The 25,317-nt window shown below is 39.1% G+C and overlaps 1 protein-coding gene and 1 pseudogene across 6 annotated transcripts in view; both read left to right on the top strand.

The window, feature by feature from the left end:
- The window catches only part of SH3RF2 (SH3 domain containing ring finger 2), a 127,199-nt gene that overhangs the window by 60,735 nt on the left and 41,147 nt on the right, over positions 1 to 25,317 (top strand). For all 6 annotated transcript variants that reach the window (XM_004042754.5, XM_063706847.1, XM_055387298.2 and 3 more), the window contains exons 3-5: positions 3,272 to 3,541; positions 7,262 to 7,357; positions 17,522 to 17,836. In XM_004042754.5, the coding sequence (XP_004042802.3) occupies positions 3,272 to 3,541; positions 7,262 to 7,357; positions 17,522 to 17,836 (681 nt within the window). The remainder of the gene's footprint in view (positions 1 to 3,271; positions 3,542 to 7,261; positions 7,358 to 17,521; positions 17,837 to 25,317) is intronic.
- Positions 254 to 1,227, top strand: LOC101131578 (MICOS complex subunit MIC27-like; annotated as a pseudogene).

Genomic DNA, 25,317 nt, shown 5'->3' on the forward strand with positions numbered 1-25,317 from the left:
AGCATCAGGTAATCTGAGTTCATGTCCCATATCTGCCATTTCCCAGTTGTGTCATCTTATGCAAGTTAACAAACCACTCTGTGTCTCTGTCACCCTATCTTATAAATGGGGATAATGCATGTCTATCTCCAAGGGCTGCCTAGATTAAATGAGATCATCCACATACACACTTAGCACATAGGAAGTGCTCGGTAATTAGTTATTAATGTTATGCAGGTGTCGTCTGAAAACCTTGGCCAAAAGGGTCATAGACATGGCGGTCATCAGGGTTCAGGTGTACATGTGAAGGTTTGTTATACAGGTAAACTCGTATCACGGGCATTTGTTGTGCAGGTTATTTCATCACCCAGCAATTAATGAGACTTCCTGTTGCTCCTCATTCTCCCCAGCGTTTACCATTGTCAATGTTTCAGATTTTCACCCTGCTAGTAGATGGGAAAACTGACAACCATGCCTGCAAGTCTGATACATGCATCTGTAAGTGTACATGCAACCAAAGAAGAGGAATCCAAAAAGCAGCTAGTGAAACCAGAGCAGCTCCCCGTATATACTGCACCACCGCTCCAGTCTAAATATGTTGAAGAGCAGCCTGGTCATTTACAAACGGGCTTTGCTTCCATCTACACTGCAACTGGTCATTATACTGGCTGGTGCAAGGGTGTTTATGTCTTTGTGAAAAATGGGATAATGGATACAGTACAATTTGGGAAAGATGCTTATGTCTATCTGAAGAATCCTCCTCAAGATTTTCTTCCGAAAATGGGAGTTATTACGGTTTCAGGATTGGCGGGCTTGGTTTCAGCGAGAAAAGGTTCTAAGTTTAAGAAAATTACTTATCCTCTGGGACTGGCCACTTTATGAGCAACTGTTTGCTACCCAGTTCAGTCAGTAATAATTGCTAAGGTAACAGGGAAAAAGGTATATGCTACAAGCCAGCAAATTTTTGAAGCAGTTAAATCGTTGTGAACAAAAAGCAGCAAAAAAAGAGTCACTCCCTAAACCTAAAGAAAAAAAATTAAGCTAGGATCCCCCGCCGAAATAGAAGTACCTGCAAAAACAACTCACATCTTGAAACGCTCAGTGCCCTTGCCAACAGAACTCAGCTCTGAAGCAAACACCAAATCAGAATCCACCTCAGGTGCTACACAGTTTATGCCTGACCTCAAGTTCATGGATCACAGGTGGTCCCACCCAGAACATATAGACAAGTACAGCACTGGAACCTGAAGTAGACTGCATACAGAGACTACATAGAAAACTACAAGATGTATGAAGTTGCAAATAATGATGAAAAAAATCATGTAATGGGTAACTGATACATAGAGTATTATTTAAACCAAGTTTTCCCCTTACCTCTCCAAATGTGCAATTTGATAAATTACATAAGTGGTTAACACACAAACTGTGAATGCAATGCAAACAATATTAAATGATTGATGAGGAAACTTAGGTAGAAGTATTAGCTTGAATTTAATGACCTTTAGGGGCCCATATTTAAAAAAAAAAAAAAAGACATGAACTCCAGTGAGACTAAAATCTGAAAATGCATATATGTATGTATAAAGACATACATATTTATATGTATAATCATATATTTCTGCTCTAGCTTTCCCTAATTAATGTCAGTTAAATTAGAATGGTGTGTAGAAAGGTGTGTTTCCCTCTTTTTTTCCATTTCTTAGAGCTGGAATAAAATATCCATGTTTTATGGGAAAAAAAGTATTATGCAGGTATGCCCCAGAGATAGTGTAGGTTCAGTTTTGGACCACCACAATAAAGCTAATACCATAATAAAGCAAGTCAAACACATTTTTTTTGTTTCCCAGTGCATATAAAAGTTGTATTTGGCTGGGCATGGTGGCTCACGCCTGTAATGCCCTTTGGGAGGCCAAGGTGGGTGGATCATGAGGTCAGGAGATCGAGACCATCCTGGCCAACATAGTGAAACCCTGTCTCCACCAAAAATACAAAAATTAGCCAGGTGTGGTGGTGTGCGCCTGTAATCCCAGCTAGTCAGGAGGCTGAGGCAGGAGAATCACTTGAACCCGGGAGGTGGAGGTTGCGGTGAGCTGAGATCACACCACTGGACTCCAGCCTGGCAACAGAGCAAGACTCCATCTCAGAAAGAAAAGAAAAAAAAAAAAGTTGTGTTTACACTATGCTGTAGTCTATTAAGTGTGCAATAGCATTATGCCTAAAAAACAATATATCTAACTTAATTTAAAATACTTTATTACTAAAAAAAAACCTTCATGATGATCTGAGCCTTCAGCAAGTTGTAATCTTCTTTCTGGTGGTGGGTCTTGCCTCAATATTGATGGCTTGTTGCTTCACCTTGCATTTTTATGTTATAGAGACAGCTTCTTTTCTTAAACCTCAGACTATCTCTGCCAGCTTCAAACTTTTTTTCTGCAGCTTCCTCATCTCTCTCAGCCTTCATAGAATTAAAGAAAGTTAGGATCTTGATCTTGATTAGGCTTTGGCTTGAGGGTCTGTTGTGTCTGGTTTGATCTTCTACACAAACCAGTCAAACTTTCTCCATATCGGCAATAAGGCTGATTCACTTACTTATCATTTATGTATTCACTGCAGTAGCACTTCTGATTTCCTTCATGAACTTTTCTTTTGCATTCACAACTTGACTGTTTGTCACAAGAGGCCTAGCTTTTGGCCTATCTCAGCTTTAGTCATGCCTTCCTCATTAAGATTAATCATTTCTAGCTTTTGATTTAAAGTGAGAGATGTGAAACTCTTCTTTTCACTTGAAAATTTGTAGGCAATTGTAGGGTCATTAATTGGCCTCATTTTAATATTTTTGTGTCTCAGAGAATAGGGAGGCCCAAGGAGAGGGAGAGAGATGGGAAAATGACCAGTTTGTGGAGCAGTCAGAACACAGACATTTATCGACGAAGTTTGCTGTCTTGTATGGGCAAAGTTTGTGGCACCCCCCAAGACATTACAATAGTAACCTCAAAGATCACTGATTACAGATCACCATAGCAGATATAATAATAATGAAAAAGTTTAAAATATTTAAAGTTAATAACAGTTACCAGAATGTGACACAGAGACACAAAGTGAGCACATGGTGTTGGAAGAATGGCGCTGACAGACCTATTTAACACAGGTTGCCATAAACCTTTGATTTGTAAAAAACTCAATATTTGCAAAGCATGTTAAAGCAAAGTACAATAAAAGGGGGAATGCTTGTATCTTCTGTTCCTCTAGACTCTAAACTAAGTACATATCTTATTGGTCTGTGCCATTGCAGGTGCCTCGAGCAAAGGCCTTATGCAACTACAGAGGGCAGAATCCTGGTGACCTAAGGTTTAATAAGGGAGATATCATCCTTCTCCGGAGACAGCTTGATGAGAATTGGTACCAGGGGGAAATCAATGGCATCAGCGGGAACTTCCCAGCCAGCTCCGTGGAAGTCATCAAGCAGCTGCCCCAGCCGCCCCCGCTCTGCAGGGCCCTCTACAACTTCGACCTACGAGGCAAGGACAAGAGTGAGAACCAGGATTGCCTGACCTTCCTCAAGGTAGGATTCTGGGTGGCCACCAGAGTCACCTGGGACCACGTAGAGACTGTAGCAGAACAGAGTTGCTTGTTTAATATTTGCTGATTTTAAAAAATTGTATTTTAAATATATTATATTATTGTTAATATTTATTTTATTCATAAAAATATATTTTGTGAATAAATTACGTATGTATATATGTAGTGCATATATATGTAATATGTGTGTACAGTTCAAACTACATGCAAGTGAAATCTCTAGAGAAATCTACGAATAAGTGATAGAAGTCTGTAAGACTTTTTTATTGTAATTACAAAAGTATTCACTCATTCATTCATTTATCCTGAAACCATTGTAGAAACATTTGAAAATACAGATAAGCAAAACAAGGAAAATATTATACCACAATATAGATACAATCACTGTCAACAGCTTGAATAACACATTTGATTTATTCATTCTATCACTTTTGAGCATTTACTCCTTGCAGGCCCTGGGAATAGTATGTGAATAAGTCACAGTCTCTGCTCTCCTGGCAGAGTAATGGGAAGCACCGATACATGGACAGAAAATTACAAACAATTTGATAACATGCTATGTAAAACTACAGCCTCTACCTCTTTATCATGTATGTGGCAGGGTATTCTTGCAACCAAGTTATGGTTACATAATTCTACTCATTTACATTCTATCTTGTTGTAAACATCTCATTCAAAACACTCCAGACACACACAATAACATAATCGTGCCTTTCTACATAAATAACCTCTTACAAGATATATTTTTCAAACATTAATTACCCTAAGATTTCTTGTGCCTCTCTTTTTCATTAGATGATTCCCCACTATTTGCAAGTAATGACAGTTGTACTAAAGTCTACACTACTTTAACTATCTGTATTCAGTATTTGTTATTCCATAAACATTCACATCTCTCATAGAAACCACAGTTGGAGTTATTTTCATTCTTCACTACTCGTGATAAGTACATCAAATATAAGTATAAAAAATGGCACTGCTACAATAGCTTAGGCAAGGTGTTTCCTTTTACAAAATGTTTTTATTCCACCACTACCAGAAAGGAGATTTACTTCAGGTTTTCTCAAACTAGACAACCTCTCTGCCCTCCATATTTTGAGATAATGATCTTTATTATTGCCGTGGAACCTCAGAGCGAGACTCCTAAGGAAGGTCATTCTACAGCCCAAACAGCAAAGTGTAGACCTAGACTACAGCTAGAGGAAAGTCAGTTCAATTCCACAAATATTTATTATTTACTTTGTGCCAGGCATTAGACACACAGCTGGAGGAAGACATAAGGAAGTATCATCGTTTGCCTCTCTCACCCTTTCTGGGAATTTGTAAACTGGGGCACTTACTTCACACACTCATTCATTTCTTGAGCCCATCCATGTGCGAAGCTGGCCATTGGAGATAAAGTGATGAGTCATTGTTCTTACCTACACTGAGCTGGCAATCTAGTGGAAGAAACAGACATATAAATGGGAAATTATGACAAAGAAACCAAAAGAGAGGATTTGACCCATTCTGGAAGGCTGTGAAATACACAGACTTCTAGGAAATCTCATGGTCTAAACTCAGCATATCCAAATTAAACTCAAGATCTTCCTTCCCAAAGCTGTTCTTTTCCTAGTGCTTTCTAGCTCAGTAAATTGTGTAATTTATTCAACGTCATGTATTTATTCATGCATGCATGCATTCAATAAATACTTATTGGCTGACTACTAAAAGGGAGCCACTGTGTTAGGTGCTAGGGAAAACAAAGATTAACAAAACAGACACAGGCCCTGCACACATGAAGTTTATAGTCTGATAGGGTAGACCGACATGAAAGAAATAATAACCTCCTGGCACGGTGGCTCACGCCTGCAATCCCAGCACTTTGGGAGACCGCGGCAGGTGGATCACTTGAGGTCAGGAGTTTGAGACCAGCCTGGCCAACATAGCGAAAGCCCGACTCTACTAAAAATACAAAAATTAGTCAGGCGTGGTTGCGCGTGCCTGTAATCCCAGCTACTCAGGAGACTGAGGCAGGAGAATCGCTTGAACCCAGGAGGCGGAAGTTGCAGTGAGGCAAGTTTGCGCCATTGCACTCCAGCCTGGGCAACAGAGCAAGACTCCATCTAAAAATTTTTAAAAAAGAAAGAAAGAAAGAGAGAGAGAGAGAGAGAGAGGGAGGGAGAGAGAGAGAGAGAAAGAAAGAATAACCTATAAATGCATAATTGCACATGTGTAAGAGCAGGGGCCCCCAACCCCTGGACCACCGACCAGTACCAGTCCGTGACCTGTGAGGAAACGGGCCGCACAGCAGGAGGTGAGAGGTGGGCAAGTGAGCAAACCTTCATCTGTATTTATAGCTGCTCCCCATGGGTCGCATTACTGCCTGAGCCCCACCTTCTGTCAGATTAGTGGCAGCATTAGATTCTCATAGGAGCGTGAAACCTATTGTGAACTGCACATGCAAGGGATCTAAATTAGGTGCTCCTTATGAGAATCTAATGCCTGATAATGTGAGGTGGAGCAGTTTTATCTTGAAACCATTCCCTATCCCCTACCCTCTATCCCCACCTCCTACCCCCTGCATCTGAGGAAAAATTGTCTTCCACAAAACCAGTCCCTGGTGCCAAAAAGGTTGGGTACCGCTGTGTAAGGGGAAGCTAAGAAAGGGTATAATGCAGTAACAGATTTAAATTTAAATTAATCCTAATTCCTGAGGAGCATGGAACAGAATGTCAGAGAGATCAGAAGGTCTTTAGTGGATGAATACACAGGTTGAACTTGATGAATGGTTTATGGACAAGGAAAGGTGTTTCTAAAATGGCATTAAATTAAAAAAATCACTGTGTCCCATATGGCTTCATTTGTGTGAGGTACAGGAACAAAATAATGACAAAATAAATGTATAGTACTAGAAGTCAGAGTAGTGGTTGCCTCTTAACAGGTGGTGGGAAAGGGCACAAAGGACCTTCTGGGTGCTGGGAGGATTCTATACCTTCATCTGAACACGGATTTCATGGATATATTCAAATGTAAAATTTCTCAAGATTTGTGCACTTTATTATATGCATGTGTGTATGTTTTTGGAAAAGTTTTTTAAAAATATATATGTTTATATGTATGTATGTTTTGTCTTGATAGAAAAGAATCTGGAAAAAATGTGTTATTCAAGCTGTTGACAGTGATTGTATCTTTATTGTGGTATAATATTTTCCTTGTTTTGCTTATCTGTATTTTCAAATGTTTCTACAAATTTACACATAACCTTTTATAGTAAGAAAAATCTGAACAAAAGTTGCTTTATGTTTGATGCATTAAAAATTGAATAGGTTCTGAAAGTCTTCAAAATGAGCATAAAATTCATTTTTCTTTTTGCAAAGCTAAAAGTGCTTCTCCCTATGGCTTCCATCTTGATTTCTCCATCAGATAAATTTAAATGAAAAGCTTGGACCCTGCTGGTGATTAAAAATTAGAAACATTTCAAAGTTTTCCTATTGGATTCCATTGATTCTCCAAATTATATCTACCCCGCTATGGTCTCAGTGACACAAACACTGCCCTTTATGGAGAAAGTTCATTTTAGCAAAAAGACTTCCCAAATAAATCAAGCACAAGCTACATTCCTGACCCTTTACACCATCTGAGACTCCAAACTGATCTCTGCTGAGAGCTTTTACTGCCTGAAAATGAGAGTAAATGCTGACCATGAGACTTTCTCTTTCAGGACGATATCATCACTGTGATCAGCCGAGTGGATGAGAACTGGGCAGAAGGCAAGTTAGGAGATAAAGTAGGCATCTTCCCTATCTTGTTTGTAGAGGTACGTGAGTATCAGGTCTATATCTGATTTACGCATACACAGAAATATTCATGTGCTACAGTGATGCCTGAGAGCAATTCCTATTTGCTATGAGGCTTATTTCAGAACTAACTAAAATCTCTAAAGAAAAGATGCCAGACAATAATACCCAATTCTGGCAAGAGTCTGGGGAAATGAGCCTTTTCTATTCTCCTGATGGGAATGTAAATTAGTGAAATCTCTCATATGCAAACTCAAATAAACTTATGCCAAAAATATTAAAAATGTGTGCCTCCTTTGAGTCAATAAGTCCATCTGGGAGTTTATTGTAAGAAAATATTTAAATAAGTATGCAAAGATAGATGTACAAAATATTCAAAAATGTTCACCATAATGTTAGGTGATGGTATATAATTATGAAAAAACAGAAATACTCTAAATATTCAACAATAAGGACTTCATTTTTTTAAATTGTGGTGATGAAAAAAGTGTCTCTCTATGGATAATACTATATTATCCATATATGGAGAATAATATTTATGGAGAATAATAAGGAGAATAATATTTATGGAGAATAAATATATGGAGAATAAATATATAAAAAACAGAAATACTCTAAATATTCAACAATAAGGACTTCATTTTTTTAAGTTGTGGTGATGAAAAAAGTGTCTCTCTATGGATAATACTATATTATCCATATATGGAGAATAATATTTATGGAGAATAATAAGGAGAATAATATTTATGGAGAATAAATATATGGAGAATAAATATATAAAAAACAGAAATACTCTAAATATTCAACAATAAGGACTTCATTTTTTTAAATTGTGGCGATGAAAAAAGCATCTCTCTATGGATAATACTATATTATCCATATATGGAGAATAATATTTATGGAGAATAATATGGAGAATAATATTTATGGAGAATAAATATATGGAGAATAAATATATAAAAAACAGAAATACTCTAAATATTCAACAATAAGGACTTCATTTTTTTAAATTGTGGTGATGAAAAAAGCATCTCTCTATGGATAATACTATGTTATCCATATATGGAGAATAATATTTATGGAGAATAATATGGAGAATAATATTTATGGAGAATAAATATATGGAGAATAATATTTAATATCATAAAGTGTTCAATATTATGGAAAGATTTATGATTCATTGTTAAGTTTTTTAAAAGTTTAATAGGTATAGAGTTTCAGATTTGCTGGATAAAAGAGTTCTAAAGATCTGTTTCATAACAGTGTGAATATACTTAACACTACTGAACTGTACACTTAAAAGTGGTTCAGAAGGTAAATTTTATGTTACATGTCTTTTATCACAATAAAAAATAAGTTGGACCATATGGAACTAGCTTTATAAATATATATGTGTTTATATAAATGGATAAAGGACTAGAGAAGGATATGTACCAAAATGTTAACATTTTGTGATAACTAGATGATGAGATTCTAGATGCTTTTCATTTTCTTCTGCCAACATGTATTTTCTAAATCTTCTGAAATTAGCATATATTTATTACTTCTGTTTTTTAAAGAAAAATCTTCTTTAAAAAAAAAAGAAAGAAAACATGCTAGGCTATGTATAGCTCCAGTATAATATAACCTGTCAGTGCCTAACCTCATTAGCCATGAGCCTCACTTTAGCTTGAAGCAAGTCATTACATATTTAAAAGAGAGGTTTCATTGTTTAGCTGCATTTACTGGGTGCTTAACATGCATAAAGCATTAAAAATGAGTAGTAGAAAGCTATGAAAGAAGTAAAAGGCGTGCTGTCCACCCTGGGGATTGGAGGGTTTGAAACAGAACAGACCACAATTGAGGAGAAGCAACCAATTCTTCTAGTCATAAGAGCTAAAGCAGGTTCTGAAATGAATGGCGTACCCAGAGCATTGCACAGCTTTCAGGGTTCTCTGTACCTCCTCTACTCCATCAGTGTTGAAGGAAGGGATGGAGGAAGGGTCCAGAGAGGCTGGTCTTCTTATTGTCTCTACTAAACTCATTCCTAATTCTCATTCCTAATGCCTTTTCTCTTGCTGGGACGCCTTTCAGATACACCACCCAATTCTCTTTACCTGTTCAAATTTCACTTATTTTATAAGGCTCAGATAGAAACCTACTTTGTCCATAAAATTTCAGCAAGTAGTTAAACCCTCAATGGCCTCTTTCCTCTGAATATCTGATGAGTGTGTTAGTTGTACTTCACAGGCTAGCCTAACACAGAATAGGCAGTCTGTTTAAAAAAAAAAAAAAAAAAAAAAAAAAAAAAGCTTAGCGAGTGAATGAATGGAAAATAATTGAGAAGGTAGTCAGAGCTCCCAGGGGAAAAAAAAAATTTTTAAAGAGCAAACCATTCACTGTGACCCTGTCCTAAACATATGTTTAATTATTCACTAATTTTTCATTGAGTGCCTGCTATGCCAGGACCTGTGCCTAGTTCTAAAGACACAAGACAAACATGGGTCCCTACTCTCAGAGACTATAAATACAGAAAGTATTCCATTAATTGCAAGTGTGTTGAATCATGTAAAGACTGAAGTAGCCAAGTATAGTGGCTCATGGCTGTAATCCCAACACATTGGGGGCCAAGGCAGAAGGATTGCTTGAGCCCGAGAGATTGAGACCATCTTGGGCAACATAGTGAGACTCCCATCTCTACAGAAAATTTAAAAACTAGCCAGGCATGGTGGCCCACAATGTTCCCAGCTACTCCGGAGGCTGAGGCAGGAGAATCATTTGAGCCTAGGAGGTCGTGGCTACAGTGAGCCGTGATTGTGCCACTATACTCTAGACTAGACAACAGAGCAAGACCCTATCTCAAAAAAGAAAAAAAAAAAAGACTGAAGTAGTGGAAACTATTAGGGAGTCATGATATGCAACTTATCAGGGCAGAAGGTCAGCAAATGCCACTTATGCCAAGATCTGACAGATAGAGAGCATTTTAGATAATGGAGGTAGAATGTGCAAAAGTCCTGCAGGATGAGGAAATGTGGTGTAGCCAGGGGAAAAAGGAAGTACCAGAGCTGGAGCTTAGAGAGTGAAAGAGGAACAAAAAGTGAAGCCAGGGAAGTAAATGGAAGACAGATCACAGAGGACTTTGTAAACCATCCTGTATAGTCAGGATAGGCTAGGTTATGCCGTGGCAATAAACAGCACCAAAGTCTCAGTGGCTTAACAAAGAAAATGTTATTCCTCACCTACATTCCATGTTCAGTGCAGAGTGATGAGGGGCTCTGCTCACATAGTCACTCAGGAACCCAAACCAATAGGGCTGGGCCATCTGGTAGCTGCATCATCTGGAACATGTGGGCTTCCTAGTTTCCACAGTAGGGATGCATGAAAAAGAGTGAATTGTATCACCAACTAAATGCCTCGTTTCAGAAGTGACACTTGTCACTCCCACTCACAGCCCATTAGCCTGAACCAGTCACATAGCCTGATGTGATGTCAAGTCAGCTGAGAAGTATAAGGGAACACGTGAAACACTGGGTATCATTGCCTCTGCCATATCATAAGAAGTGTGGATTTGACCCAAAAGCCAACAGAAGCCATTGAAAGGTTTTTAAGTGACCAGGTTTGGATTTCTTAAAGACTGCCCTGGCTGCAGTGGGAGGAACGATTTGAAGAGGAGGGAGAAAAAAGCAGAAAGTAGAGTTAGGAGGCCCCTGCATTGCCCAGTTAGATGACTGTGGATTCGACCCATAGGTTCACGGACCTTTCAGGAGGCAGAATCCACAGGACTTTGGGATTGACAGAGGCAGGCGTAGAGGAGAGAAGTGTTCAAGGACAGCCCCACTTCTTGATTTATGGACATAGGTCAGTGGCAGAGCCATCTGCTGGGTAGGAGCGGAAGTTAGGATGATTCAGAGTCAATGGTTGACTCTCCAAGGACAGACATCAGCTGCAATTAGTACCTCATTGGACCCATATGAGGTGCTTAAGTATTTATGGAAATGGTTGCCTGGTCTCCTGCATTATCTTGAGATTCTTCTTCATAAGTCTGGGCTGGGGGGGAAGGCACCAGTCATCTTATTACCCATTTCTGAAACCCATTTCCCAAAACTTCTCCATTTAATGATTATTCATTTGGATACACTTTCCTGCCACTTCACCTCTAAAATTAGCGAGTACAAGAACCATCAAGATTATCATTAAACTAGCCAGTGCTTCATTTGTTCTCCTAATTGCTCGGAGGGGAAAAAGATAATTAAGTGGTTGCTCTAATCTGGAAACCTGATTTTCAAAAATTACCTGAAATCTAAATTGTGCTTTTTAAAGCAGCACTTAAATTTTGACTCCAGTCATTTCATTAAGACTAGCACTTGCTGAGAACTCTTTAAATAAACTTTGAATTACCAGTGCCATGGAAAGCAATTGGAAGGAAGGGAGGCTTTCTTATGAGCATGATGTGTGTATGTGTGCATGTTTGTGTGTGTTTGGCATAAACAGGACTTTTCTTGTTAATGTATCATTTCACTTATTGAATTGCACCCGCATTAAAAGGTGATAAAACAAAGGCTGAGCCTATGCTCATTCTTATCAGGACTCCTCCAATGGAGCCTGCCTGGGTTATATGAACTTTGCTCAGCCCAATGAGCCTCAACAATATTGTTTCAAATGAGTGGGTGCAAATCTAAGAGACCTGCAATTCTTCCCCAGCAGAGCTATTAATCATGTTGGCAGAGGACAGGGCAGATGCAGAGTCTCCCGGAGCCCTGTGTCAGTGTTAATGTTAGAAAAGCTGACGGTGGTACTCACCTGGTGACAGAACAATTAGGTGGAAGCAGAAAAAATTAACTTATTTCATTATAGCCAAGAATGGCTGTATAAAGAACTTTACTCATTCAATTCAGAGTGTATATTACCCTTTTACTGGGTGAACAATGGAGAGGCAGGTGTCCTGGGGCCTCTAAGTCATTGTTCCTAGTTCAAGCTGCCATCAGAGCTTGCCTAAACAATTTCAATAACTTCCTAATTGGTCCCCCTACTTCTGTTCTGGCACTTCTAAATAGCAGCCGAAACGAGCTTTTTATTTCTTTTTTTATTTACATACAGTAAAATTTACTCTTTTAAACATCCAGTTCTATAAATTTTAATAAGTACATAAAATTGCTTAACCACACCACAATCAAGACATAGGAGAGTTCCAATAGTCTGCCCTGAAATTTCTCATGCTTCCCCTTTATAGTCAATTTCTTCCCCAACTCATAAGTGCTGGCAACCACCAATCTGTTTTCTGCTCCTGTAGTTTTCTTTTTCCAGAATGTCATATAAATGGAATCATACAGAATGTAGCTTTTTGAGTCTGGCTTTTTTCATTTTGCATAAAGCATTTGGGATTACCCATGCTGTTTCGTGTATCAGTAGTTCATTCCTTTTTGATGCAGAGTAGTATTCCATTGTATAGATGTGCCAGAGTTTGTTCATTCACCTCGTGAAAGACATTGGAGTTGTTTTCCAGTTGTTGGCAACTATGCATAAAGCTGCTATAAACATTTGCATACTGGTTTTTGAGTGGGCACAAGTTTTCATTTCTCTTAGGTGATTACTTAGGAGTGGAATTGCTGGGTCAGATGCTAAGTATGTGTTTAACTTTCTAAGACACTGCCAAACAGTAGCATGAGCTTTTAAAAGCATAAATCAGATCATATCACCCCTCTACCTAAGTCCTGCCAAAGACTTCCTATTATATGTAGAATAAAATGGAAGCTTCCCAGGCTCTTGTGATCTGGCCCCTGCCTGTTTCCGTGGCCTCTTTTATCACCTTCTCCTTACATGCTCTGTTCCAGCCTTCTCTCTGTTTCTTTCTTCTGTCTTTTTCTCAAGCAAGCTGAGCTCTTTCCCTCTTTAGGACTTTCACAGTAGATTATGGTGCCTCTTCCAGGCATATTCTTACCTCCATTTTCACATAGCTAGCTCCTTCTTGACATTTGTCGTTTCAGCTTAAATGCCACCTTCTCAGCAGATCTTCCTCGACCCCCTAATTTAAAGTGGCTGCCTCCCCCAATCACTCTCTATCACGTCAGAGCACTTATAACTATATGATGTTTTCTTGTCTAGTTGTTTACACGCTGGCTCTGTCATTTATAAGTCACCCCTTCCAGGCCTTGGCCTCCTGATTTTTAAAATGGACATAATAATGCTCATTCCCCTACTTAATGAGTTTTTCACAATATTATAAACTTCTTGAAGCAAGAACCACGTCTTCTTTAAAATTTTCTTTTTAAGAACTTTATTTATTCCTCAACAAAAGCCACATTCAATAAAATTTTCTATCTCAGCTATTTTTTTCTTTTGTTTATTATACTTGAAGTTCTAGGGTACACGTGCACAACGTGCAGGTTTGTTACATATGTATACAAGTGGCATGTTGGTGTGCTGCACCCATTAACTCGTCATTTACATTAGGTATATCTCCTAACGCTATCCCTCCCCACTCCCCCCACCCCACGACAGGCCCCAGTGTGTGATGTTCCCCTTCCTGTGTCCAAGTGTTCTCATTGTTCAATTCCCACCTATGAGTGAGAATATGCGGTGTTTGGTTTTTTGTCCTTGCCATAGTTTGCTGAGAATGATGGTTTCCAGCTTCATCCATGTCCCTACAAAGGGCATGAACTCATCCTTTTTTATGGCTGCATAGTATTCCATGGTGTGTATGTGCCACAATTTCTGAATCCAGTCTATCAGTGATGGACATTTGGATTGGTTCCAAGTCTTCGCTATTGTGAATAGTGCCACAGTAAACATACGTGTGCATGTGTCTTTATAGCAGCATGATTTATAATCCTTTGGGTATATACCTAGTAATGGGATGGCTGGGTCAAATGGTATTTCTAGTTCTAGATCCTTGAGGAATCACCACACTGTCTTCCACAATGGTTGAACTAGTTTACAGTCCCACCAACAGTGTAAAAGTGTTCCTATTTCTCCACATCCTCTCCAGCACCTGTTGTTTCCTGACTTTTTAATGATTGCCATTCTAACTGGTGTGAGATGGTATCTCATTGTGGTTTTGATTTGCATTTCTCTGATGGCCAGTGATGATGAGCATTTTTTCATGTGTCTTTTTGCTGCATAAATGTCTTCTTTTGAGAAGTGTCTGTTCATATCCTTTGCCCACTTGTTGATGGGGTTGTTTGTTTTTTTCTTGTAAATTTGTTTGAGTTCATTGTAGATTCTGTATATTAGCCCTTTGTCAGATAAGTAGATTGCAAAAATTTTCTCCCATTCTGTAGGTTGCCTGTTCACTGTGATGGCAGTTTCTTTTGCTGTGCAGAAGCTCTTTCATTTAATTAGATCCCATTTGTCAATTTTGGCTTTTGTTGCCATTGCTTTTGGTGATTTAGACATGAAGTCCTTGCCCATGCCTATGTCCTGAATGGTATTGCCTAGGTTTTCTTCTAGGTTTTTTATGGTTTTAGGTCTAACATTTAAGTCTCTAATCCATCTTGAATTAATTTTTGTATAAGGTGTGAGGAAGGGATCCAGTTTCAGCTTTCTACATATGGCTAGCCAGTTTTCCCAGCACCATTTATTAAATAGGGAATTGTTTCCCCATTTCTTGTTTTTGTCAGGTTTATCAAAGATCAGATGGTTGTAGACGTGTGGTGTTACTTCTGAGGCCTCTGTTCTGTTCCATTGGTCTATATCTCTGTTTAGGTACCAGTACCATGCTGTTTTGGTTACTGTAGCCTTGTAGTATAGTTTGAAGTCAGGTAGCATGGTGCCTCCAGCTTTGTTCTTTTGGCTTAGGATTGACTTGGCAGTGTGGGCTCTTTTTTGGTTCCATATGAACTTTATAGTAGTTTTTAAGAATTCTGTGAAGAAAGTCATTGGTAGCTTGATGGGGATGGCAATGAATCTATAAATTACCTTGGGCAGTATGGCCATTTTCACAATATTGATTCTTCCTATCCATGAGCATGGAATGTTCTTCCATTTGTTTGTGTCCTCTTTTATTTTGTTGAGCAGCAGTTTGTAGTTCTCCTTGAAGAAGTCCTTCATATCTCTTGCAAGTTGGATTCCTAGGTATTTTATTCTCTTTGAAGCAATTGTGAATGGGAGTTCACTCATGATTTGGCTCTCTCTGTTTGTCTGTTATTGGTGTATAAGAATGCTTGTGATTTTTGCACATTGATTTTGTATCCTGAGACTTTGCTGAAGTTGCTTATCAGCTTAGGGAGATTTTGGGCTGAGATGATGGGGTTTTCTAAATATACAATCATGTCATCTGCAAACAGGGACGATTTGACTTCCTCTTTTCCTAATTGAATACCCTTTATTTCTTTCTCCTGCCTGATTGCCCTGGCCAGAACTTCCAACACTATGTTAAACAGGAGTGGTGACAGAGGGCATCCCTGTCTTGTGCCAGTTTTTAAAGGCAATGCTTCCAGTTTTTGCCCATTCAGTATGATATTGGCTGTGGGTTTGTCATAAATAGCTTTTATTATTTTGAGATACATCCCATCAATACCTAATTTATTGAGAGTTTTTAGCATGAAGGGCTGTTGAATTTTGTCAAAGGCCTTTTCTGCATCTATTGAGATAATCATGCGGTTTTTGTCGCTGGTTCTGTTTATATGCTGGATTACATTTATTGATTTGCATATGTTGAACCAGCCTTGCACTTGATGATGGTGGATAAGCTTTTTGGTGTGCTGCTGGATTTGGTTTGCCAGTATTTTATTGAGGATTTTTGCATCGATGTTCATCAGGGATATTGGTCTAAAATTCTCTTTGTTTGTTGTGTCTCTGCCAAGCTTTGGTATCAGGATGATGCTGGCCTCATAAAATGAGTTAGGGATGATTCCCTCTTTTTATATTGATTGGAATAGTTTCAGAAGGAAAGGTACCAGCTCCTCCTTGTACCTCTGGTAGAATTCGGCTGTGAATCTGTCTCGTCCTGGACTTTTCTTGGTTGATAGGCTATTAATTATTGCCTCAATTTCAGAGCCTGTTATTGGTCTATTCAGGGATTCAACTTCTTCCTGGTTTAGTCTTGGTTGGATTTCTAAATTAGAATGAGATACGGTTTTAGAGGGCAACTGGTAACAATTATAAAAATGAAAATTTAGGTAATCATCCTAATATTTAAGAGTTATTGCACTAACTCTTGTTTGTCAACATGTTTCAGATTTCCAAAGGAAATGAACCCACAGGGGCCGTCAGTAAGTAGGGTACTCAAAATATTATGATATATTGCTTGTGAGAATGGACCTATACGGTGGGGAAGACAGACATAACACAGTGGTGTACTGGAGTTGGCTGGAACTAGATCACAAGAGCTGGTTGTTACATTTTCAGGAATTTTCCCAGCCAGTTGTTTAACCATCGGTGGCTTGGAAAACTCCACAAATCAGGGATTTGTTTTCTTTCTTTCATTCTTGTTACTTTTTTTTTTTGACAGCTGATTTACCAATACATCACTGACTAAGAGGTATAGAACAAGGAAGAATGGTGATTACATGAACATATTTAAAGGAAGTAGTAAAAGTCAGTCTTAGCATAAGGATTCAGGGTCCTGAATGCACTTACATTCTGGCTCAAACACTTATGAAATGTATGAACTTGAGCAACTTCATTCACTCATTATTCCACAAACACTAAGCATCTACTCTGGGGTACAGGAGAGAATCACGTGTAGAAGGTCCCTGCAACCCAGATAGCTAACGGACTAGTGGGGGAAAGGCAAGTAAAGGATTGCAGTTTGGAGTGGAAAAATACAATGATTGGGAAGCACAGGGGCTGCTGGGAGCACCAGGAAGGACAAGTGGCCAACCCAGCAGGGGATTCCAGGATGGCTAAAGGAAGAGGGGAGAAGTCCACTAGGTGAAAACAGCCAGAAATGACTGGGGAAAATGGGTAAAGGAAGAATACTCTCAGCCAGGGAAGAGCATCATGGCTTATTTTTATCCCCTTTGGACCTCAGTAAAAGAGTAATACTTACCTTGCAGGAAAGTTATGAGAATGCATTAATAGAGCAAAGTCATGAGGATGCATTGATAAAAGATGGAAGCTGTTACTGTGCTCACCAAGAAATGAGCATCTCAGCCAGTGACTGAGGAGGTGGCACCTGACCTGGCTTCAGATGTACGTGGGTAGGAACTGGCTACTCACATTAGATCAGGAAGACAAACTTCTCATTGGACCTTTTGTCTTTTCAGCCAAACCTCACCGCAAGACACCTTCTAGAGAAGAACAAAGGTCGCCAGTCATCCCGCACAAAAAACCTGTCCCTGGTGTCCTCATCCTCCAGAGGCAACACGTCTACCCTCCGTAGGGGTCCAGGGTCCAGGAGGAAGGCGCCTGGGCAGTTTTCCATCACAACAGCCTTGAACACCCTCAACCGGATGGTCCATTCTCCTTCAGGGCGCCATATGGTAGAGATCAGCACCCCAGTGCTCATCAGCTCCAGCAACCCCTCTGTGATCACCCAGCCCATGGAGAAAGCAGACGTTCCTTCCAGCTGTGTGGGACAGGTAGGGAAGAAACGCCTGGGATGAGGGCGCTTTGGAGTTGGGCAAGTGATTCATACCATGTCACAACCAATATTTGATGTTTAGTACTTGCTAAGCACCCAGAATGCCCTACTAGTAACTAATGCCATATGTATTCCATGTTAGAATTGTATAAACATTTTATTTCATCCTTGAACAGCCTGTGAGTTAGGTGTTATTACTATTATCCCCATTTTACAGTTGAGCGAACTTAGGTTTAGAGGGGTTAAACAACTTATCCAAATTCTCACAGATACTTTTCTTTCCCTTGCTGAGTGCCATGATATCGTTCCTGTCCCTTAGATAACTTCCCTCTAAGGAGATGATGGCACCTATTTTCTCGAGAGTGCTTTGGCATCACAATCTGAGATTCAATATCCCATCCTCTGGCAATGTATTAGACATCAGATGGAAAGAAAGCAAAAGAAACAAAAAGAAACTATGGGTTATTGAATGTTCTCAGGACTGGTTACCTACATTTATAGGACCCAGTCCAAAATGAAAATACAAGTCCTTTGCTCAAAAATGATCAAGAATTTCAAGATGGGAACAGCAGAGCATTAAACCAAGCAAAGAGCCCTGTGTGGCTATGCAAGGCACAAACCGGTGAAGCCAGCCCTGGGTGTTTCCAGATGGAGTACCTAATAAGATAATGCATGTAAAGTGACTAGCACCATGATGCCCACCATATGCTAAGCATCCAATAAGTGTTGCCTCTTAATACTATTGTTAACCCTGGTCACTGTGTTGCCAACTGAAGACGCCTAGGGGTGGTTGTGGCAATCCAGAAGCTGAAGTATTTCTAGCAGCATATGGCTATTTAGGTTGAAGGGTACTTTAAAAGATGAAGGAGTGGAGGTATGAGGCAAAGTAATTAAGAAGAGCTGCATGTTGGGTATTCAGCTGAAAACACTCTTTGGGACCATGCAGGTGGCAACTTGAAAGGACAAAACTCAACTTGTACTGATGTGTTTTTTCTTTTTTTTAAGGAGCTGTAAATTTTGTTTTTAAACATGAATTTCTACCTTGGGATTAAAAGGCTTAATTGGACTCTAATCCCTTTTAGACAAGACAAGGAGGAAAGAGAAAGTCAAGGGCTCCTCAGAGACCCGTGTGCTATTCTGAAAGCACACAGATTGTTTTCAATCACCTCCTACAACACTTCATATCTTATACCACTGTCTGGGTTGCTAAGAAGTTGGCTGCTCATGTAATTCTGCCCACCAACTGCACCACATGCACACGCACACACATACACACTTTCTCTTTCTCCTCCATTTCACTCCCCTTGCTTTAACAAAAACTATAAAACTTTCTACATACACACTGCACTTCTTTACAAGTACATATTAATAGATGCTTTATGCCCAAAGTTCTCCTTCACACACACACACACAAACACACACAGTCTAAAATGGGAGCCTTGTGACTCACAATTAAGCCAAAGAGTCACAGAATTTTTTGAAATGATTCTTTATATATAGTCATAGATATATAAAGTGCAGCCCACACTCAGTGGAAATAAGCTAGCTCACTCAGCTCTAAGTTGGCTTCGCAAAAGATTTAACCAAGAGTCATTTTCTGTGTGCTTTTAAAATTCTTATTATGGGCATTTATGTCATCTACGGAGGCTGGACTAGAGTGGGAGAAGCTTAGTAGGATTCAAAACAAGTATTATTCCTTTGTAGTTTTCACAAATAGTGAGAATTCCACAGTATGGCCTTGCATTCACACATCCGATGACCAGGGAACTACTTCACAGCAGCCTTTTCTCCATTCAGATGGCTGTGGATTATAAGTATTTCTACATGTTTGTCCAAAGGTTGTAAAAACACACTCGAAATGGCCCACTTATGACTTATATCTAATGATGAGCAGAAAGTTGAACAAATGGCAAGTTCTTCCCTTTTCTCTAACATTCTTGAGAGCTGTGGTTGGGTCTGGCTCATCACACTCCCCCTACCTTCCCCACTCCAGCAACCCACATGGTGCCTAGACCCTAGCAGGTGCTCAATAAATCAAGGAATCAAGACTTTTAACATAAATATCTGGGCAGGTGGTGGTGACATATACTTAGGGAAGACTGGAGAAAGAATTAATTTCCTAAAGAAAGATTACAGATTAGTGTAAATCTTCCAGCCAATAAACATCTGTTGAATGCTTACAATGTGCTAGTAACCATAGTGAGTACTGGAGATTCTACTACCAAAGCAAGAAGAGTAATATAACCTCAAACTTTACTGAAACTAATATGAGATGGATGGATCTATAGGTAGGTAGGTAGGTGGATGGATGGATGGATGGATGGATGGATGGATGGATGATTGATACACAGATAGATAGATAGATAGATAGATAGATAGATAGATAGATACAGTGATATCCTCTGATAGAAAAGTCTCCTTTTAGTCTCGGTCTCCTAAGCCTCCCCTCCATTCTAGAACTGTAATAAGAGCCTTTGTAGGGGAGGTATTATCAACACTTTATAGCAAGGTAATTAAGGCCCAAAAGGAAAAAGATTAAGCCAAGTTTGTGTAATTTAGTAAAGAGTCTGGATTGAATTTAGAATTGTCTAATTCTAGAACATAAGCTCTTGTCACTACACTATGCTGTCAACCAAGACCACATTAGGCAACATTCTGCCAATGTAGTTTATCCTGGATGTCTGCAGCCTCCCTTTTCTTGGTTGTCTTCACTTGACTCCTTTTGAATGCTAAGGCCTTCCAGCATTTTCTTCTCCACCCACCCCCTCAGTAAAGAATTTGTCCTAAGTCTTTTGCACCTGAAAAAGGCTTCCATTTACTATCACTTTGTTTCTTTATGAACTACCAGTTGTGTCCAAACATTGTGTATGGTGCTGATGGCACCAAGAATAAGCTGCTGCCTCATTCTCCTCCTGTGGTAGAGACAAGTCTTGGATTGTCCCTCAAGTCTCAAACCCCAAGGGGTAGCATTTTCTTCCTTTTCATAATGAGAAGCCAGAGCCGGGAATTTTTTTTCACCTTTGTCATTGTGTCTTTCTACCTGTGGGAAACCACTTGAAACTTCTGGGTAGAGCATCAGGAAATGACCTCACAGATGAACTGCAACTATGGACTAAAAACAATGGCACTCGAAAACAATTCAGGATTAGACCTGAAGATACTGAGTAAGTTCTGTGGAAAACTGCAGTGGAGGAAGTTAAGTGGGTGGATTGAAACCAATGCAGTTGGCCTCCAGGAGAGTCCTGGAGACAAAGAAAATCAACCGCACACGACACAAGTTAGAAAGAAGTCCTTCAGAAATGCCTCTTTGGGGAAAGTCACATGTGCAGGGCCCTCCCTGGAGATTCTAAAATTGACTTGGTTCAGGATGTGGAGCCTGCTCGCCCTCTGCCTCCCACACTCACAGAGCAGTGAAGCATTCTTGTTTTCCTAAGAGGTTCTGCTCCTCAATATGCCTTCTTTCTCCCCTTCCCCTCCCCCTCCCCATCCCTGTCCCACTACCAATCCTTCAGCCCTACTCCTTAAGCCTCTCTCCTTCTGTATCACGGATCCAGGGTAGCAGAACTGCTATGCAACTAGAAAGCTCTTTTTCCCTCACCTCCTACATTCAGCTAATCAGTAAGCCATTGTGCCACCTAAATAGTTATTGCTATTGCCCATTCCATTTCACTGCCTTAGTTTGGGTCCTCATCTCTTGCCTAGACTATTGCTCCAGCCTCCTCACTGGCCTCCTAGAGCCCACACTCAATCACTTCGCCTCACCCTGCCCAATCCCTCCCAACCCCATCCATACTTCCAGTCTTGGCTTCATAATGACCTCTTGCAAACCCAAATCCCTTCAGCCACTTCTCTTCCCCAAACCATTAATGGATCCCATTATTGAGTGATCACAAAAAGCCAGAAACTATAATAAGTGATTTACAAACATATGACTGTCCTCAAAACTGCTCAGAGTAGGTATTTGTATGCTCATTTTACCAAACGGGAAAACTCTGGGAGTGAAAGATTAGGTATTTTTCTTAGTCTTTTTTTAATTTTAATTTTTTCATTTCAGTAGCTTTAGGTGTACAAGTGGTTTTGGGTTACAAGGATGAATTGTATAGTGGTGAAGTCTGAGATTTTAATGTACCCATCACCGGAGTAGCCTCCATTGTATCCAATAGATAATTTTTCTTCCCTTAACCACCCTCACCCACCCTCTCTTCTTTGAGTCTCCCGTTTCCATTATACCACTCTGTATGCCTTTTCATACCCATAGTTTATCTCCCACTTAGTGAGAACATGCAATATTGGTTTTCCATTCCTGAGTTATTTCACTTAGGATTATAGCCTCCAGTTCCATCCAAGTTGTTGCACAAGACATTATTTTATTCTTTTTTATGGCTGAGTAGTATTCCATGGTATATATATGTATGTATGTATATCTATATATCTATATATAGATATATACACACCCCCCCACACACACACATTTTCTTTATCCACTCAACAGTTGATTCCATATCTTTGCAATTGTGAATTGTGTTGTGATAAACATATGCATGCAGTTGTCTTTTTGTTATAATGACTTCTTGTCCTTTGGGTAAATGCCCAGTAGTGGGATCAAATGGTAGATCTACTTTTAGTTCTTTGAGAGAGCTCCATACTGTTTTCCATAGAGGTTATACTAATTTAAATTTCCACCAGCAGTGTTTAAGCGCTCCCTTTTCACCACATCCATGCCAACATCGACTGTTTTTTTACTGTTTAATAATGGTCATTCTGACTTGGATAAGGTGGTATCTTATTGTGGTTTTAACTTGCATTTCCCTGATAATTAGTGATATTGAGCATTTTTTATATGTTTGTAGGCTGCTTATATATCTTGTGTATCTTCTTTAGCCCACTTTTTAATGGGATTGTTTGCTTTTTTCTTACTGATTTGAGTTCCTTGTAGATTCTGGATATTAGTCCTTTGTCAAATGCATAGTTTGCAAATATTTTCTTCTATTCTGTAGGTTTCTGTTTACTCTGATGATTATTTCTTCTGCTGTGCAGAAGCTTTTTATTTTACTTAGGTTTCATTTATTTATTTTTGTCTTTGTTGCATTTGCTTTTGTGGTCTTAGTCATAAATTCTTTGCCTAGGCCCATGTCCAGAAGAGTTTTTCTAGGTTTTCTTCTAGATTTTTTATGGTTTCGGGTCTTAGATTTAAGTCTTTAATCCATCTTGAGTTAACTTTGGTATATGGTGAGAGGTAAGGATTCAGTTTCATTCTTCTGCATGTGGCTATTCAGTTTTCCCAACATCATTTATTAAATAGGTTGTCCTTTCCCCAGTTTAGGTTTTTGGGTGCTTTGTCAAAAATCATTTGTTTAAAAGTGTTTGGCTTTATTTCTGGGTTCTTTATTCTATTCCATTGGTCTATGTGCCTACTTTTATACCAGTACCATGCTATTGTGGTTACTATAGCCTTGTAATATAATCTGAAGTCAGGTAATGTGATGCCTCCAGATTTTTTCTTTTTGTTTAGAATTGCTTTGACTATTTGGGCTCTTTTTTGGTTCTATATGAATTTTAGGATTGCTTCTGTGAAAAATGATGTTAGTATTTTGATAGAAATTGTGTTGAATCTGTAGATTACTTTGAGCGGTATGGTCATTTCACGATATTGTTTCTTCCAGTCTATGAACATGGGACGTATTTCCATTTGTTTGTGTCATTTATTATTTCTTTCAACAGTGTTTTGTAGTTCTCCTTGTAGAGATCTTTCACCTCCTTGGTTAAGTATATTTTTTTAAATATTTTAAAATTATTTTTTAATAGCTATTGTAAAAGGGATTGAGTACTTTATTTGCTTCTCAGCTTGTTTGTTGTTGGTGTATAGCGATGCTGCTGATTTGTGTACATCGATTTTGTGACCTGAGACTACTGAATTCATTGATACATCTAGGAGTCTTTTGGAGGAGTCTTTAGGGTTTTCTAGGTATAAGATCATCAGCAAACAGAGATAGTTTGACTTCTTCTTTTCTAATTTGGATGCCCTTTATTTCTTTCTCTTGCCTGACTGTGCTGGCTAGGAATTCCCAAAAAGATTAAGTAATTTGCACAATGTCTCAAGGGTAGAAACAGGGTCCAGACTTGAGGGCAGACCTGTGCTCCCTTCCCCAAGTGAGATTTTAGTATGATATTCTAGACTCTCCATGATCTGGCTACAGTTCACTTCCTGGTCTCCCAGGTCTGCTGACACACACACGTGCATACACATAAAAGTACAGTGTGTGTGTACATTCCTATATGCACACCATGTACTAGGCCACCTCTTTGCTTTTTGTCCTTGTACGCAGCACAATGCCTGCATTATTCTGGGCAATGAACAAATGTTTTTTGAATAAATAATTGCTGTTCCTTCTGGAATTTATTTTTGTTGCATTCACCTGTTGCCCTCATATCCATACCCCAAGGCCCTGTAAGCATATTGTTTTTCAAGGAAGCTCTTGCCACTGCTCCTCCACAGAATTATTTCTCTCATATATATCTCTCTTGTTTTCACAGCACATTGTTTATACTTGTGTTGTAACATATATATTAGAACATATAACACCCTCTTTACACTATAAATACCACATATATATCTTACCAACATGCGTAAGATTGAAAAACTTTTAAGAGCAGGCTTGATGTTTTGTTCACTTATGTGCTCTTGAGTTTCCAAACCCCTCTTCTGATTACCTAGAACAAAAAAGACAAGAGAGAGAGAAAAAGGTGGGGGTCACTTAAGTCAGTGTAAGGAATGTAATTCCTTCCTCCACTGTCCTCCATCCTATGCCAGGATGATAATGACAAGTCCAAGCGTCTTTCCTGGGCTCCTCATCTGGGAAGATGAGCTGTCACGAGCCTTGGGGAATTCTGAGGTCTATAAAGCTGACTGTCCTTTTAACCCCATATTTGAAATAGTCTGAATAAAGTAGTTTCTGGGAGCTTGAACTATTATAAGTCCAGATCTTCTCCCAGGGTGCTCCTTCGTCACTGTCTTTCATAGGAGTCACAACCCAACTTTATGGTTCTCAGGGCTGCCATGAGAAATGGTTTACTTAGCACTAATATATATATTTTTTCCTTTGGACACCCTCCCAGTTCAAATTTATATTTAAGATTCTTAGCTAATCTTCCTTCTTGAGGTAATTTACAGAGATAAATTAACCCTATGTTTATAGTCTTATGATGATATCTCCCAAGATAAATATTTCTTTTATTTTACAATTTTCACTCAACAAATTCATACTCATAAGTGATGTTGTCAGAGCACTCCAGAACTCACTGAGCATTCCCAAAGAGTTGTGGGTAGAAAAGAGAGGAGGCACCATTAGATGAACACCTATCCCCTCCAATTGCTCTGTCCCATGTTATCATTATCTGCCCCCATAGTGCCTTTTATGGGGCCTACTGAGTGTCTGAAATGTGTTTGTTAAATTTTTGAAAATGTACCCACTGGGTAAA

Source organism: Gorilla gorilla, chromosome 4 (genome assembly GCF_029281585.2).
Source record: "Gorilla gorilla gorilla isolate KB3781 chromosome 4, NHGRI_mGorGor1-v2.1_pri, whole genome shotgun sequence".
In the NCBI taxonomy this organism is placed as follows: domain Eukaryota; kingdom Metazoa; phylum Chordata; class Mammalia; order Primates; family Hominidae; genus Gorilla; species Gorilla gorilla.